Raw genomic sequence first — 18,534 nt, 5'->3', positions numbered from 1 at the left:
CCCCAATAAAAAAAGAAAAAAGGAAACCAGAGGTTGCTGTATGTCTCAGACCCAGCGTTCCCTCACTGCTGTTGACTACGCTGTTGCTAGCCCCCGTCCACTGGCTGCTGTTCCGCTGCCAGGCTCTGCTCAGACTGGAGCTTTTAGACTAACCATCCTCATCTCTGCACAGACGAGATGCAGGATACATTCTTAACCCTTTTCAGGTCCAAGAGACAAGAGCGCTTGGAAAGCACCACTGAGGCAAAGCTCAGGCTGTGACACAGGGACCTCTTGATTGTAGAGCTGCAGGGAGGGCACTGAGGGGACTGTGTAGAAGTGCCTTTATTTACTTCAGTTACAAACAGCGAGCAGCGAAAGGTAAGCAGAGCGGTATCGGCCACGCCTGCGACTTGCTTGTGAAAGCAAACATTTTTATGTCATCCTAATGCTGCTCTCAACGTGCTATCTGTTGTCGCCGCTACTGTGACGAGCCTTGGCTTTACTACGTTAACACAGCACACAGGCCTGTTGTACCATATGTTGGTAATTAGATCTCAATACAACTGACTTCCTGATAACTCTATGAATTTTATTTTTTACACTTAAAAAAATATTCTTAGAAGGGCTCCACAAGCTCATCAGACCAGATGTCCTGTGTGTGTGTGTGTGTGTGTGTGTGTGTGTGTGTGTGTGTGTGTGTGTGTGTATGTGTGTGTGGTGTGTATATATGTGAGTGGTGTGGTGTGTGTGTGAATGTGTGACACGTGTGTGAATGTGTATGATGTGTATGATGTATATGTAGTGTAGTGTGTGTGTGTGTATATGTGTGTGTGGTATGTGTGATGTGCATATAGTGTGGGTGTATGTGTGTGATGTGTATGGTGTAATGGTGAATAGGTGGTATGATGTGGTGGGGGGCAAAGTTGCACCCTCTATCACCCTCCACTTGATTCCCTGGGGACAGCCCACTGTATCTGAAGCCAGAGTGGCAGCCAGCAAGGCCCTGCCATCCTCCTGCCTCTACCCAGCATAGCCATAGCACTGGGGCTACAGGCTCACACATGAGAAGAGTTAGGTTTTATGTAGGTTACAGGGATTTGAACTCAGGTCTTCACGCTTGTACAGCAAGCACTCTTACCCACTATATCATCTCTCCAACCCAGAAACCAGAAATATTGCTAAGAGTTTCTGTTAGCAGACACTTTTTTGTTTTGATTTGTTTTAGTTTTTTTTTTTTCTTTTCTTTTTTTTCCGAGAGCTGAGGACTGAACCCAGGGCCTTGCACTTGCTAGGTAAGTGCTCTACCACTGAGCTAAATCCCCAACCCCTTGGTTTTGTTTTTCAAAACGGGTTCTCTGTGTAGCCCTGGCTGACCTGGAACTAACTCTCTAGATGAGGCTGACTTCAAACTCAGCGACCTGCTGGTCTCTGTCTCCTGATTAAAGGTGTGTACCACTGCTGCCCGGCTTTATTGTTCCCTTTTCAAAATTATCTGCCTGCCAGGTGGATGTCTCTGAGTTTGAGGCGAACCTGGTCTATAGAGTGAGTTCCAGGACAGCCAAGGCTGCACAGAGAAGATCTGTCTCAAAAAACTAACTAACTAACTAACTAACTAACTAACTAACTAAATAAATAAATAAATAAATAAATAAATAAATAACAAAAGGGAACAATAATAGTAGTAAAACTAAAACTAAGTAGAATTTACAGTTAACTTGGCAATGGCTTACTTACAATATGCAATATATATACCTTCATTCACTAAGTTTTTTCTTTTTATTTATTATTCTCTCACTGACTTATTTTTATCACATTTTGTATAAATAGAAAAAGTGTAAATTAGATAAAGCCTCATCATGTAGCCCACTGCCGCCTCTGTTCCCTATCTCTTCATAGTCAAGTCAAGGCCATTTCACTTCCTCTAGGAAGTCCCTACTGTCCCATTGACCTCCTGCATCTCTGTGTCCAACACTGCCTCCCATCCTGTGTGTGTGTGTGTGTGTGTGTGTGTGTGTGTGTGTGTGTGTATGTGTTTGTATGCATGTGTCTCTGTGTGTGCATGTGTCTGTGTGCATGTGTATGTGTCTGTGTGTGTGTAATAATGTGCAGATTCATGTGTGTTCATAGGTCTGCAGATTAACATGCATGCGTTTACAGGGGACAGCCCTGGGTATCATTCTTCAAGTAGTATCCACCTTTGTTTTGTGGCAGGGTCTCAGGTAGGAGACTGACTAGCCGGCAAGTCCCAGGAATCTGCTTGCCTGGAATTATAGTACACAGCACTGCACCACTGCATACAGGACACAACATTGCACCACTGCATACAGGACACAACATTGCACCACTGCATACAGGACATGGCACTGCACCACTGCATATAAGACACGGCACTGCACCACTGCATACAGGACATGGCACTGCACCACTGCATATAAGACACGGCACTGCACCACTGCACACAGCACTGCACACTGCATTCTGCACACTGCACTGTACATGCCACTGCACACAGCACTACAGCACTGCACCACTGCACACAGCACTCCACCACTGCACACTGTACACTGCACACAGCTCTGCACCACTGAACATAGCACTGCATCACTGCACATAGCACTACAGCACTGCACACAGCACTGCATACTGCACACTGCACACTGCATACTGCACACAGCACTGTGCATGCCACTGCACACAGCACTACAGCACTGCACCACTGCACACACTCCTGCACCACACCACATACAGTATACAGCACTGCACTGCCTCATACACCACCACAAACCTCACACAGCACACACCATCACACTTGGCTTTTAGTTTTACCTGTGTTCTTAGGCTAGAACTCAGGGCCTCATGCTAGCAAGACCAGCACGTTACCAACTGAGCTCTCCCCAATCCCGACCTCCCATCTCACAACAGTGATGCCTCTGACCACAATCACTAGGTCATAAAGCCCTCCTCAAAGACATGGACTGTGCCTCCCTCATTTGCATATGCTCCCCACAGAGCCTGATATGAAATGAGTAAATCTTGGGTCATTTGACAACCACCGGGGCTGCTTTATAAAGTCAAATGTCCCCGGGGGAGAAGAGGGGACTCAGCAAGTAAAGACACCTGCTGCCAAGCCTGACGACTTGAGTTCGATCCCTAGGGACCCACATACAGTGAAAGGAGAAAACTGACCTCCCCTCCCCCCAGACTGACCTCTGAGCTCCGGTGTGTGTGCACACACATACACAAGATGTAATACAACTTTAATTAAAACAAAAGTGAATGAAGTGTTCAGGTCATGCCCTCAGAACTCCACATGCAGCCTTGTCTGACCCAAACGAGAAGGGCTGAGGGCCGCACAGCCTCTTATGAGAGAGAGGTGGACTCCAAGCTTCCTTCACAGTCATGGAACTACTGATCAGGGTGGCCATGTGTCACAACTTAAGTATATCACAAGATTGGGCATGAAGCTGGTACTCAACAAATGGGGAAGAAAGAGTGAAGGGTGATGGGTGACAGCCAGCTTTCCCATTTTCCAGGTGAGTAAACGGAGGCCCAGACTGAGGATATATTTCCGGAATCTGGCATATAGTAGGTATCTGTGGACGTTTCTTGAATAAAATAAGGATACGGTATCTCAAACCCAGTGAGATGGCCACATCACATGCTTATTTTTTTTCCCATTTAGTCCAGACAAGGCTGCCAATGGATCTCCAAAGGTGTTGACCAGAAACAGAAAGAGGGACCCAAGCCAAAATCTCTGGAAGCTAACCAAAAGGCTGGGGTGTGCAGGGGTCAGAAGCTGGGGATGTGCAGGGGTGAGAAGCTGAGAGTATGTGGGGTGAGAAGCTGGGGAGGTTGCAGGGGTCAGAAACTGGGGTTTGCAGGGGTCAGAAGCTACGCATGTGCAGGGGTAAGAAAACTGGGGGCCATATATGGGTGAGAGACTGAGACTATGCAGGGATGAGAGGCTGGGCTGTGCAGGAATCAGAAGCTGGGGGTGTGCAGAGGTGAGAGGCTGGGGATGTGCAGGGCTGAGAGCTGGGGTGTGTAGGGGTAAGAAGCTGGGGATTTGCAGGGGTGAGAGGCTGAGGGTATGCAGGGGTGAGAGGCTGGGGGTTTCCATATGGATGAGAAGCTGGGAGGCCGGGAGAGGCGTGGAGGCAAGGAGTCCTCTAGGAGTGTGGCGACCCTCACCTTAGCGCTGGTGATCACTCCATAGGTAGAAAAAACTTCCTTCAGCCTATCATCATTAATGGAGTCATCCAGGTTCTTCACATAAAGGTTCACACCCTGAAAGAGGAGACACTGCTCAGTGCCCCTTCCCCTTGAGCCCCGACCGCTGGAAGTGGTGGGTCAGCGTCCGGCAAGCTCACAAGGATGTGCAGAGCCCAGCCTCATGCCACCACTTAGTCTGCATGTCTCTGGTCACACGACTTTTAAGGCCCACAACCGCTCCCACACACTGCACAACTCCTAGCCTCCCATGTCACACAGGAGGACCATGGAAGGAGGTTTCAGACTCATGCAGGTTGAGGCTCTCCAGACGGCTGGGTAGAACATCTGTGGGCAGACCTCCTGACGGGCCAATTCTGTTTTACTCACCGAGTGAAGGAGAGCTGCCCCTCCATCACATGGCAGCTTGACATATCCTCTTACATGGTGCAGGATGCCACTCTAAGCCTTTACACACTGACCGTAAGATACGGAGACTTTAATCCCCATCTCAGCAACGTCAAAACTGCGGCACAATCGTTTGTGCCAGCTCTTTGTGGTGTGGACTGTACTGCCCACCACAGGATGTGTGCCAGCTTCTCCTGCCTCCCAAAGGTGACACCTGCAGGTTCTAGACATTCTCAAGTGTCCCTGCAGTGGGGATAAAGCCATCTGTTGTGTCCACAAGAGTGTGTATACACATGGTATATATGTATACACACCGTGTACATTCTCCATAAAATCTAAAATGTCTATTAAAAAATTTTAGAGGGGTTCACCTCCAAGAAGTTACAGTGTATTGATGTACACTAATTTTTGTAAAGATTTATTTATTTATATGAGTACACTGTCGCTTTCTTCAGACACACCAGAAGAGGGCATCAGATCCCATTATGGATGGTTGGGAGCCACCATGTGGTTGCTGGGAATTGAACTCAGGACCTCTGGAAGAGCAGTCACTGCTCTTAACCACTGAGCCATCTCTCCAGCCCCCAAATGTACACTAATTTTTAATTAGTTAAGTTGTAGGGTATGGTGGCTTGTGAATGTAATCCCAGCATGTAGGAGAGAGACACAGGAGGATCATGGCCAGCCTGGTCTACATAGGGAGTTTCAGGGCAATCAGAACTATATAGTGAGAGTCCCTCTCAGAAACAAGGGCTGGAGAGATGACTCAGCAGGTGAAGAGCACCGGCTGCTCTCGAAGAGCCCATGTGACGGCTGACAACCGCCTATAACTAACTCGGGGTTCAGAGGATCTCGCGCTCTCTTCTGACCTCCACAGGTCATACACACAGTGGTACACATGCATTCAGGCACACACTCATAAACAAATCGTAAAAACAACAGTTAGCTCTCTGTAATTGTGTGTGTGCATGCACGCGTGTGAGCGTGTGCGCACATGCATGCATGCAAGCATGTAGAGGCCATAGTTGACCGTGGGTGTCTTCCTCAATCACTCCTTGTCTTTTGATACTGGGTCTCTTCACTGCTGAGGTGAGAATCACCAGTTAGGCCAGGCTGGAGGCTCAGCAAGTCCCAGGGAGTCGCCCATCTCTCCCAGGGTTTGTATTAAGTTGTGTGGTGCGATACCCAGCTTTTATGTGGGCACTGGGGCTCAAACCTAAGTTCTCATGTTTGGTAGCAAGCACTTCACTGACTGAGTCACAACTTAAAGTGACTTTATTGGCTGAGCAACATTCCAACTTCTAGATATAACATGTTCAGCCTAATTATTCTCAGCCTAGAGTAAGGCGTCCTCCAGAGGCATTTGGAAATATGGAGGGCATTCTTATAGTCCACCACTGGAGGATGCAGTGGGTAAAGGACACACAAACGATTACTCTGACTAATGTTGACAGCATTCCAACCAGCCCTCTTGGTCCAGTTAGATGCTGCTTCTCCTCTGACACGAGTCGGGCAGGGAAGCCTACTCCGGTGCTCATCTGACCCCCGCCCTGACCCATGTTTCTAGAAGCAGGGTGGCTATGGGATGAGATCCTATTCAGAGTCCCCTCGGCACAGCCGCCCCACCTCAGACAGACCTTGCAGGCTCTGCTGAAGCCTGGCCTCACCTGGTAGCGGTTCTGCCTCTCCTGCTTCATTTGTTCAAATCTGCGCTTCAGCTCGTTCTGCCGCTCTGCCCGCTTCTGGGCCCGGCCCACATAGAGCAGCTGCCCGCTCACCTCCTTCCCATTCATGTGGTCCACAGCCTGGAGAGGAGGAGGAGGAAGAAGAGGAGGGGGATGAAGAAGAGGAGGGGGATGAAGAAGAGGAGAAGGAGGAAGAGGAGGAGGAAGAAGAGGAGGGGGAGGAGGGGATGAAGAAGAGAAGGAGGGGGGAGGAGGGGGGATAAAGAGGAGGGTGAGGAGGATGAATAATAGGAGGAGGAGGATGGGGAAGAGGAGGAGGAAGAGGAGGAGGAAGAGGAAGAGGAGGAGGAAGAGGAGGAGAAAGAGGAGGAGAAAGAGGAGGGGAGGAAGAGGAGGAGGAGGAAGAAGAGAAGGAGGAAGAAGAGGAGAAAGAGGAGGAGGAGAAAGAGGAGGGGATGGAGAAGAGGATGAGGAGGGGGAAGAGGAGGGAATGGGGAAGAGGAGGGAATGAAGAAGAGGAGGGGGGATGAAGAGGAGGGGGGATGAAGAGGAGGAGGAAGAGGAGGGGGAGGAAGAGGAAGAGGAGGATGAAGAGGAGGAAGAGGAGGGGGAGGAAGAGGAAGGGATGAAGAGGAGGAGAGGAAGATGAGGAGGGGGGAAGGAGGAAGAGAAGGAGGAGGAGAGCGCATGATGAGCCATCTGGATGTGACCCCGCCTCCCATCCAGACTCCTGGGTCAGAGGAAACCATCTACAACTAAGCTGGCCTTCCTAGCCGAGAATAATTAATACCATGGGAAGGTGTCTTACAGGACAAACGGAGACTCTAGAGTAAATTATGAATTTAAAATTGTTTAGTTAGGTTTTATTCTAATAAACAGAACGGAAGCCTGAATGATGACAACGTGGCTGTAAACCTCAGCACTTAGGACATGGGACAGAGAACTGTGGTGACTACAGGGTTAGCTTGGCCTCCTGACCAGGCCAGCGTGGGTTACAAGCTGAGAACCTGTCTCAAACAAGAAGAAACAAACAAACAAACAAAAAAAACCCTCAAAATTAACATCAAGTTTTCCATACTTAAAATTTAAAGACTTTTAATGCATGTGTAGGTATGCATATCTGGGTTGGTATGAATGCTTGTGTACAAGTGCCCAGAGAGGCCAAAAAGAGGACCCAGCCTCCTCCTGTGACTGCAGGGAGCTGAACTTGGATTCTCTGCAGGGACAGTCAGTGCTCTTAACTGCTGAGCCATCTCCAGCCCCCAATATTTAAATGCACCCTACATTGAACGAAGCCAGTCACTAAAGGAGGTAGCGAACTCTCTCTCTAACTAACATCTCTCTCTAGGCGATGTTCTGGAAAAGGCAGAACTGTGAGGTCAGTGAAAAGTTCAGTGGAGGCCAGAGCATTGGAAAGGATGGCACAGGCATTAGAGAGCTAAACGTACTCCACTGTAAGGTAACGGTGGAGGCATACACTTCCATATTTGTCCAAACCCAGAGAATGAATACCAACCAAGAACGAACCCCAGAGTAAACCAGAGCCCCCCAGTTGATGATGGCGTGTGTGTCAAAGCGGACTCGCCGGTGTGACAAATGTACCACTCTGCTGAGTTTGCTGAGGATGGGGGAGACCGTGGAGGCCAGAGGTGTGGGGGACATCCATGCCATCCGCCCAGTTTTGCAAGGACTTTACACTGCTCTAGAAGTTCTACTAGAAAATAAGATAAACTTAGATTTTTCCAAGATGACTCAGTGTCTAATCAGCGTCCTCCGTGGGGCAGTTTACAGCACAGAAAAATTCCTTTTGTCAATCACAAGGGCTTTCATAAGTAGTCATGGAAACACTGTACTTCAATCCTGATTTTTCTTTTCCTTCCTTTCTTTCTTTCTTTCTTTCTTTCTCTTTCTTTCTTTCCTTCCTTCCTTCTCTTTCCCCTTCCCTTCCTCTTCCTCTCTTTACTTTTTCTTTCCATTTTTTTTTTTGGTGTGTGTGTGTGGCAGAGGGAGGGTGGGGGAGGCAGGGTTTCTCTGTGGAGCCTTGGCTCTCCTGGAACTCACTTTGTAGACCAGGCTGGCCTTGAACTAATGAGCTCTGCTTGCCTCTGCCTCCCAAGAGTGCCACCACCAACCAGCTTTCTTTTACTTTTTAAAAACCTTTTTTTAAAGAATTTAAAGTGATTTTATTATTCTTTGTGCATAGCTGATTGCATTTGTGTCTGTGTACTATGTGTGTGCCCATGGAGGCCACAAGAGGGAGTCAGACTCCCTAGAAATGGGGCTGTGGATGATTGCGAGCTACTGTGGGGAGTGCTGGGAATTGAACCTGGGTCCTCCTTAAGAGCAGCCAGTGCTCATAACCACTCTGCCATCTCCCAGCCACCTCAATCTCTCACATTACATTACATGTTAAAAAAAAAACATTAATGTATGTGTATGGTGTATATCTGTTTGTGTATGCTGCCTGTGGGCAGGTGTTCGAGGGGCCAGAAGAGGGCAGCAGATCCCTAGAGCTGGAGTTACAGCCTTGGTGCTGGGATCTGTAATCAGTGGCCTCTGGAGGAACAGCGAGGGTTCCTAACTGCTGAGCCATCTCTCTAGACCCATGATTTTTCTTTTCTTAACAAGCCCAACCCTGTTACATAGCATAAAGTCTTCTGCCAAAGGACATCCCACTTGAGGATCGATTTATTCTCAGAAAGCCGTGGAAATCAGACCCAAGTGCACACTGACTCCGTGGTTAGAATTTTTTACTGGTATGAGGAAAAACATTTGAGGGGGTTCTCTGGCTTCCCAAGAGGTCAGTTAATAGTATTTGCACATAGTGAGGGATGCCTCCCTGCCTAAATGTTTTATTCTTTGAACTTCTAGGCTTAGAAACAAACAAGGAAAGATAAGGCCAAATCCTGGTATTCCGGGCACGGGGGCGGGGCTTTCTTACCCTCTGTGGGCGGGCCTGCCCCTGATCTTCTGGCTTCCCAAGCCTGGCTTCCGGGCTCCTTACTGGAGCAGGACCGTGGAGACACCTACCTTCTGGGCTTCCTCATGCTTCTCAAAGTTGATGAAGCCGAAGCCCCGGGACTGCCCATTGCTGTCTCTCATCACCTTCACACTCTGCGTCTTTCCTAGGAAGGACCAAACTGGCTTAGCAGGGAGTCAGAGGAAGGGCCAGCAAGGTCCCTTCCTTCTTATAGAAGTCCCCCGGAATCCCGGGGACGGGAGTGGGGAGCCCTCCTCCCACCGGACCTGGGCATGGAAGAAGAGCGATAGTGTTTCCCCTTCTCCTTTGGGGAGCATGCCCACCAAACTGGGAGAAGAGGTCCTGGAGGCCCTGCTCATCCATGTCCACGCGCAGGTTCTTCACATAGATGTTGGTGAATCCTAGGGCCCGAGCCCCCAGCTCTGCCTCCCGCTTCTGGCGAGACTTGAAGTGACCTACGAAACTGTGCACACATCAACAGAGTAGAAACCACCAGTTTCATCGTCCCTCCATTCCAGACTGGGCCCATCCCACAAGCCTAGGTCACGCTGGTGGGAACCCTGGCAGGGCCATGCTGCATGGACTGGATGTGTCCTAAACCCAGTCGTTTTCAATAGCCGAGAAGCTCTAGTCCAGATCTCAACCCTTACATGAGGTTACAAGGGCTTTATCCCAGTGACCCGTTCACACAGAGTAAATGCTCCTGGGGGCACAAGAAAGGAGAGCACCGATTTGGAACTGGGCACAAGTGTGGATCCTCATCAACACTTGCCTAGCTCTGGGGTCCTAAGCTAGTGACTGAAGCTCTCCGAGTCTTAGGGATTATCCCTGTAAGCGTGAGGTCCAATTCACACTGTGGGGCTTTGTTTATCTGGAGAGTTCCTGAGGAGTGAGGTGAGCTTTTCAGACATGGTTGGTATCAGGGTCACTGGTGGTAAAGGGGGGTAGACTGACGTCATTTAAATACAACATTTTTTTAAAAGATTTATTTGTTTTATTTAAGTTCTCTGTCCCTGTCTTCAGACACACCAGAAGGGGGCAACAGATCCCATTACAGATGGTTGTGAGCCACCATGTGGTTGCTGAGAATTGAACTCAGGACCTCTGGTAGCATAGTCAGTGCTCTTAACCACTGTGCTCTCTCTCCAGTCCCAAATACAACATTTATTCTTTTAAAATCTGGAGTTTCTGGGCTAGGAATCTAGCTCAGTAGAGTGCTTGTCTAGCATGTATGAGTCCCTAGTTCAATCCCAAGCATAGCTAAAAAGGAAAGTAAAAACCTAGAATTTTCAAGTTCATATAAATAATACATCCAAGGATCATTCGGAAGTGGGTGGGAGAAGAGAAGACTCTTACTATGTTGTCCAGGATTCCCTGAAACTTTTGAACTCAAGTAATTCTTCTGCCTCAGCTTCCCAAGTAGCTGGGACCACAGGAACACACTACTGCACTTGGCCAAAAAGAGTCATTGATTAACAAAGACCAGGGCTGGAGAGATGGCTCAGTGGTTAAGAACACTGACTGCGGGTTGGGGATTTAGCTCAGTGGTAGAGCGCTTGCCTAGCAAGCGTAAGGCCCTGGGTTCGGTCCCCAGCTCCGGGGGGAAAAAAAAAAAAGAACACTGACTGCTCTTCCAGAGGTTCTGAGTTCAAATCCCAGCAACCACATGGTGGCTCACAACCATCTGTAATGGGATCCGATGCCCTCTTAAAAAAAAAAAAAAAAAGGCCAGGCATACGAAAGGCAGGTGGTTTATGGAGCGCATGTGTTATAAGTAAGTTGGAGCAGACACCAAAGAGTTGAACAGCACTCACAGAAGTGGTTACCTAGTGACATATATGAATCGGGGAAACCTCAGGACAAAGCAATATAAGTGGGAGAGGGGACCCAGAGAAACTCCAGATCAAAGAACCCAGTACCTCTGGCAATTCAGGCAGGGCTGGTAGCCTCACATGGGTAATTTTAGTACTGGGGTGGGGGGGTGTGGAGGCAGGAGGATGGGGAGTTCAAGGTCATCCCAGCTACATAGTATGAGATGCCAGGGGTTGGTCTGGTTGTTCCTGAGAAGAGATCCTCACATTTACCAAGTGATGCTATGCAACCTTGTTTCCCCGAGTGAATTGCTGCAATAGAGGTAGGCAGGTTTACCTGACAGGAGGTCACAGGTAGAGAAAAAAAGAAGAAGAATGAGAAGGAGAGGAGGAAGTATCCACCAGAGGAGATAGATGGACCGTGAGCACATGGCCAGGAGAAGCAGCAAGTAACAAGGGGCATTCGGCTGGGATGTGAGTTAGAACAGCTCCAAAACCTGCCCAGGGGAGGTTTACAGCTTGTAAAGAAAATACCTGGATTGTGTGTCTTTCCTATGGGCTAGCTAGAATTCGTAATTCCTCTTACTCCTGTCTCAAAAAGAAGAAAGCACAAAACCAAAAAGTGGCCTTCTCTCCCACAGCACGGGGCTGTGTGGCTGAACCATCAGATAGGCAGATTCCAAATGGGGAAAGGACCAGCCCCAGGCAGGTTCTTTTCAGGTCTGCAGCACGATTTTCCCATCTGTGAAATGGGATGATTCCAAACCTGGGCAGACAAAACATGTGCTGGTTTTCCCGTCTGCCCTCAGGTCCCGTGGGATAGCAGCAGCACCCAAGGCCAAGGGAAGAAGCTGCAGCTGTACAGACTGAATGCCAGACGAAGTCAGCAAGCTATTCCCTCCAGAATTCTCATTCCTCGCTCAGAATAGTTCTTAGACACCTATCAACTCCAGCTTTACCCAAGGAAAGAGTCCCTGAGAGGCAGAGCAACTCACCTGAGGTTCCACGCCAAGGAAGATCTCCGTGCAGCACCTAGTGTCCACTAGACAGTCACAGAAGCAACATTCCTGATTTCCCAGTCCCATCCCCTTAGCCTCTACCCTCCCCCAGGCCCAGGACTCACACTTTCCGGTCATTCAGCAACATCCCATTCATGGTGTTGATGGCCTTCTGGGCAGCCTCGTGGGTCTCAAAATGCACAAAGCCGAAACCCCGTGATCCATGCTCATTGTATACCACCTGGGTCACAGGGAGGAAGGACAGGGACGCCACCCAATGGGGACTTCAGGGAGAGAAAGAGAAAGGGATAGTGACAGTACAGGAATGTTCCCGATGACTCAAAGACAATTATGTGGAGGCTGGGGATGGAGCTCAGACCCTGGGGTTTTATCTGGGGTCTCGGGGGGAAGACTGAGACCTAATCTCACAACAGCCCCAGTTTAGAACTGGGAGATGGAATTTGAGAAAGACCAGTCTGCTTGTTCGAGGTGACGGCCTATGGGAAAGTGGACATGGGATTTCGACCCAGCAGCTGTCCCCTGATTCTGACAGCAAACTGAAGATACCGTGATACTGTAAACATCTCAGGGGAGGCTGGCTAGAGAAGCTGTAATACAGTTGCCTGGTCTGCAAGAGTATGTGGTAGATAATGTGGCTTCCGGTAATTTGAAATGTGTGACTGAAGGACGAGCCCAAATCATGCCCATTTGGGTTAAGCGGGATCTACAAATAGGAAGTTTTGAAACACACACACACACACACACACACACACACACACACACACACACACCTGCTTTAGTTGGCTTTTGTTCAGATGATTTTTGAGACAGGATCTTGCTCTGTAGCCCAGACTATCTTCAAACTTGAAATCCTACTACCACAGTCTCACTAGTGCTAGGATTACAGGTGTGTACAGCTGTGCCCACAGCTGTGCCCACCTCACAAAACATTGACAGTGAGTATTCCTGGGACCAGGGATGGAAAGGACAGAGCCTTATTCTTTAGTTTCTTCTATATTGTTTGAATTTTACCAATCTATATATTATCCTAACAACAAACACACATCAGTTCTGTAGCAGAACACTCCATGTGTCTGTAATGGGTCTGACTCAAGCTGAAAGGGCAGAAGCGGACAACAAAAAATACCCCAGTTTTCAGCTCTTGGTGACCTTGAATGAAGGCTTTTAGCCCTATTTCTCCTCCTCCTCCTCCTCCTCCTCCTCCTCCTCCTCCTCCTCCTCCTCCTCCTCCTCTTCCTCCTCCTCTTCCTCCTCCTCTTCCTCCTCCTCCTCCTCTTCCTCCTCCTCCTCCTCTTCTTCTTCTTCTTTTGAAAGATTTATTTATTTTCTTTATATGAGTACACTGTGGCTAGCTGTCTTCATGCACACCAGAAGGGGGCATCAGATCCCATCACAGATGGTCGTGAGCCACCATGTGGTTGCTGGGAATTGAACTCAGGACCTCTGAAAGAGCAGTCAGTGCTCCTAACCACTGAGCCCTCTCTCCAGCCGCCCTAGAGATTCTTAACTTCTGAGACCCAGTGGGAAAATTAGAATAAATAACTGTTCCAAGGTCAGCCATTGAATAGCAATTTCAAAATGATTGCATGTTCACTGAGACGCTTCATGTCCCAGGTCCCTTTTCAGAGATGGCACCCGGCTCAGTCCACTTCCCAACTCCTAGAGACGAGTCCTACCACTCACTGCCCCTTGCGGAGGAAGCCAAAGTAGGGGCAGGGTAATTAACCACCAGACAGCACACAGGACATGAAAGCATTTGGACTCAGGACACTAGCCTTGAGTATCCTCTTTCTGGCCCAATATATTACGTTGCCTTGCTGCTACATGGCTGGCTTTGCATTTAGGTGGCCCGACTCTGATCAAGCTTGTGTTCTTCCCAAAATGCCACAGAAATGCCACAGAAATCTTTCTAGACTGGCCTAGTGGCTCCCTCCTTTCTGGGCCCCTGACTCCATGAGAACCTTTTCCCTGGGCCCAATTCCCAGTTATTCCCACAAGCCCTACCAACTCCAGCCAAGCCAAGGAGTGGAGGTAGGGACCACATTGTGAGCCTTGTTCCTAGCCGTGCCCACAGCAGGGGTTCCTTAGGCCTATGAGGACTTCTCTCCTGTGTCACACCAAGATTGCTATGCAGTCTTCAGTGGCCCAGGGGACACAAGGCCTGAAGAAGTGGGGTAGACTTCCCCTGCTCAATTTACTTCAGTTGGTCTGGTAAGCCCACTAGTTCAATGACTAAAGCCAGGCATGGTGGTGCACAATGCTCTGGGAGACTGAGGCAAGGGACTGCTTTGAGTTTGAGGTAGCCGAACTTCAGAGTAGCCAGAGAAACCATAGCAACTCAAGGCCAGCCAGGACTATGTAAGGACCTTGTCTCAAAAAAAAAAAAAAAATGACAACAATGAAAACCCAAAACAACAGCTTGGGCTGGAAAGATGGCCCAGTGGTTAAGAGCACTGACTGCTCTTCCAGAGGTCCTGAGTTCAATTCCCAGCAGCCACATGGTGGCTCACAACCATTTATAAATAAAATAAATAAATCTTAAAGAAAAAAAAACAGCAACAACGAAATCCAAAAAATTAAACCCAAAGCTTTTAACCTTAACCCTCCATCCATCTACTACATTGAACTGCAGACAAGCAATTTTACAGCTTCAAACCTCTGTGGTCTCAAGCAAAACTCGGAAACCCTCCTAGGGACATGCATCTTAAAGGGAGGGAGGTAGAGAGGGAGGGAGTGAGGAAGGGAGGGAGTGAGGGAGGGAGGGAGGGAGGGAGGAAGGGAGGGAGGAAGGGAGGGAGGAAGGGAGGGAGGAATCCAGAGAGACTACATACACCGGCAACCAAGACCGAGTGCTGACAGCATGTAAGAATGTATTCCACAACCAAGCTTCTTCCTTCCACTGGTCCTCAGGGCAAGGAGCTGTCTGTTTCTCTCAGGTACAGTCTATACCTCAGGTGTCAGTCAGAGACAGGCTGTCTCCACGGGGAAGGTGGGAGGGCCCAGCTGAGAGTTGAGGGACGGTAGCTGGTGTATTGTTAGTGCTCAGGGAAGACTCAAACTGAGATCATGGTACCTCTGCCTATGCCTCTCTAGAAACCTCAGGGGACCTGATGGGCCATCCTCTATGACGTCCAGGACATGACCGCAGGCTTTAGTCCTCTACTCAGCACACACTGACCTACTGTTAGGCTTCTAGTCCTGAACATCCTCCTATAGAAGGTTGGAGAACTAATCAGAACTCTTCTCAAACCATGATAATCCATTCAGTACTTACTGCATGGCACGATGGGGGGAGAAAAGTCACTGTGTCCAAGAATACAAAGAAAGACTGGGAGACAAGCAGTGAGTAAGAATAAAGTGGAGTTTAAGTTCTAGTATAAGAAATACCTTAAAAACAACATGTGGTAGGGGGCATGAGACTCAGTGGTAGCTTGGGTTCCCTTTCCAGGACCAAGGGACACCAGAAGCAAGATGTATCTGCTGATTGCTTCAGTGGCCCCCATGAACAGCTTTGCTGCCACCATATGCTTAATTCTGTTCTGTTGTCTTTGTCATTAACTACCTCCTTACTTGAATGTGCATTGGGCTGTTACTAGCTCTGGTCTATAGAAAACAGTAGGGGCAAAGGGGTTCTGACTCTGAGGCGAAGTTTCAGGTAGCCTGGTGAACTTCTGTCTTCTGAGACCTGCCGCAGTTGAGAGAAAGCCCTGGGCTAGCCTGCAGGAGCATGGACGACCCCACAGAGGAAATCCCAGATGTTTTAACTGACAGCTGGCCAGGTCTACATGGGTCTCCCGAGAGCTCCTGCCAGGTTCAGGTAGCATGTTAGGGAACCCAGCCAGGGCCAGAAATGCTGTCCAGCTGAGTTCAACCCAAATCACCATATTGGAATTATAAACTAACGAGTACTGCTGACAACCATGAGGTAGGCTGATTACACACCATGAGCTGGCTGTTGGACACATGGGTGACCTCTAACAGTTCTGGGAGGAGAAAACCATGAATTAGCTCCTGACTAAGTGACAAAGCCCATGAAGTGAGGTGCTGCTTGGACCTCTACCACAAAGGTATTTGACACCAACTGACTTTCCCAGAGGAGGAGCACCCACCTTAGAAGACAGGATGCTCCCAAAGGTGGAGAAGGTGTCATACAGAGCCTTGTTGTCAATGGAATTCTCCAAGTTTTTGATAAAGATGTTGCCCATACCGGACCTTCGAAGGCCTGGGTCTCTGTGGGACCACATGATTCGGATGGGCTGGCCTTTGATCATCTCAAAGTTCATCGTGTCCAGTGCCCGCTCCGCTGGAGAGGAGGCAAGGAGAGAAAGGGGCAAGTTAGGTGACATTTGTGACCCTGAATCTTCAAGTCCTTCTCGAATGGGGGAAAGGAAAGCCATGGTCTGGGCCTTACTTGAGGTGTGAGCCTGGGAGAATGGTGGATTAGGCTGAGGGAATTGTTGTACACGGTACTCCTCACACCGTTGCGGAAAGATCAACCCTCAGCAAGTAGCAAGGATCCCCATCGTACAGATGGGAAGAGTGAGGCTTGCAAAGGCAGAGCCTGGGTCTTCCAGCCTTGGACACACTTGCATGGGTGAGCACGTGAGTGAAGGGAAGTGACCCCCCCCCCCCTCACTAGTTCCCCTGGGAAGTGAGGAGGTGGTGACGGCACCTTCCTTCCTACGCCTAAATGAAACAATGTCACCTATTGCTGGCCTGTCAAGCAGGTTGATAAGTAAAACATGCAACGAATGGTACTTAGATTTTGCACTCTGCAGGGAACAGATGTTTGGTAAATGGTGGCACGTGCAGAAGCAATGGCCTCCACCCAGCACCCTTCTACTTGGACAGCCTATTCCTTGCAGATAATGTGCCACCTGCTTCAGGGACCCTGCTAGCTTCAGAGGCACAGAAGAGGCAAACAGGATGCAGTGGAGCAGGCCGCAGACATCTGTACTTTCCACCGACTGCTAACAGACCCAGTCAGAATCCCCACAGTTCAGATCTCCCATCTACGGACTGGGCCCTGATGGTCAGGTCCTGCTTCAGTCAGGAGATTTGCCTTTCAGCAGGCATAGGCAGAAGTGGGGTGTAGTGGAGGGCCTGAACATCCTGGACTCAGCAAAGCTCCTGACTCACACTGAGGCCTGAACTACTTCACCTTGAGACAGGATCTCAATATGCAGCCCATGCTAGCCTCGAATTCATGTTCTTGCCATGGCTTCCCCAGTAAGTGGGGGAGGACAGTTCTTGGTTACATCTCTGGAGTGGTTCATGCACTGTCACTTAAGAGTACATCCAGTGTCCCTAATGGTACCTCACACTCCGGTTTCCCATTCTTCGTGATACTGAGAAACAAGCCTTGGCCTCTCACCAAGGGTGGTCCTGCCCAGTGCCATAGCCTCAGCAAAACCACGGTTCCTAACCTGTGTCCTCCGTTTTCAGCAGAAGACCAGACATGCTCAGCTGACAATTACTAATCAATGCTTTCACCCTGACGGTGGCTGTCAAAGCCTACAGGAGGCGGCTCTTCCGGAATCAGAAAGGCAAGGCACCTGGTGTAGACCTCAGGTCAGGCTACACTGGAGGGCAGCAACCCAAGGCCTCCTCCCCACCCTACACCTGCAAGGCTTTGGGTAGCTTCCTCCCAGGTGCTGTCAATCTCATATATAACCATTCTTGAAGAGAGGCAGAACCTCAGTTTCCTTCCACACAGCCAACTGAGCTCAGAGTGGTTGAGCCACTTGCCTGATGTCACACAGATCCTGGATTCCTAACCCAGCTCTGCTTAATCTCAAAGCCACTTAGCAACAACCAGCAGGCCCAGCAGTAATTGTCAATTCTCCCTTCAACGACTGAATGCCTACCTTCCAACTCCCTGTCTCTGGGCCTCATTTTCCCTAACTATGATAAAGACGATGGAAACACAGGCTGCCCAATCTTCTCTGGCTACGATCTGTAATATAAAATACCCATAATTAGCTACAGGCCCATTTCTACCTAAAAGATAGATAATCACTATTACTGAGCCAATAATAGTTCGTTTGAAGGAAAACTTTCCAGTTCAGGATGGTAGTTATCAAAAGGAAAGTATTTTGCCCAAGAATGTTAAAAGCAAACTTTTCTCTTCTCTGGGGCTCACCGTCAGCAGGCTGCTGGAAGTTGATATAGGCATAGCCCAGAGAGCGCCGGGTGGCCACGTCCCGACACACACGGATGGAAAGAATAGTGCCGATGGGGGAGAACATCTCATAGAGCATAGCTTCGGTCACGTCGGGGTGCAGATCGCCCACATAGAGCGAGGAGAGTGAGCAGCCGTGGCCCCTGGTGTCCATGGCGTGCAGGGCACCCAGAAGCAGGCCAGCAAGCAGCCCCAGCTAGCAGGGTGCCGGGCTGGCAATCGTGGTGGTGGCTGTAGCAGGGCTCTGCCAGTCGTCCTG

The 18,534-nt window shown here is 49.3% G+C and overlaps 1 protein-coding gene across 1 annotated transcript in view; it reads right to left on the bottom strand.

Moving 5' to 3' along the window:
* The window catches only part of Pabpc1l (poly(A) binding protein, cytoplasmic 1-like), a 30,245-nt gene extending 13,860 nt beyond the window's left edge, over positions 1-16,385 (bottom strand). The window contains exons 1-6 of the mRNA XM_087655274.1: positions 16,204-16,385; positions 12,199-12,314; positions 9,588-9,727; positions 9,315-9,409; positions 6,267-6,404; positions 4,174-4,269 (exon numbers count right to left, since the gene is read on the bottom strand). Of these exons, the coding sequence (XP_087511400.1) occupies positions 4,174-4,269; positions 6,267-6,404; positions 9,315-9,409; positions 9,588-9,727; positions 12,199-12,314; positions 16,204-16,377 (759 nt within the window). The 5' untranslated portion in view covers positions 16,378-16,385. The remainder of the gene's footprint in view (positions 1-4,173; positions 4,270-6,266; positions 6,405-9,314; positions 9,410-9,587; positions 9,728-12,198; positions 12,315-16,203) is intronic.
* Between the last annotated feature and the right edge of the window lie 2,149 nt (positions 16,386-18,534).

Source organism: Rattus norvegicus, chromosome 3 (genome assembly GCF_021556685.1).
Source record: "Rattus norvegicus strain SHRSP/BbbUtx chromosome 3, alternate assembly SHRSP_T2T, whole genome shotgun sequence".
In the NCBI taxonomy this organism is placed as follows: Eukaryota; Metazoa; Chordata; class Mammalia; order Rodentia; family Muridae; genus Rattus; species Rattus norvegicus.
Note: the sequence above shows the minus strand (reverse complement) of the source record. Positions and strands in the feature narration are given on the sequence as shown.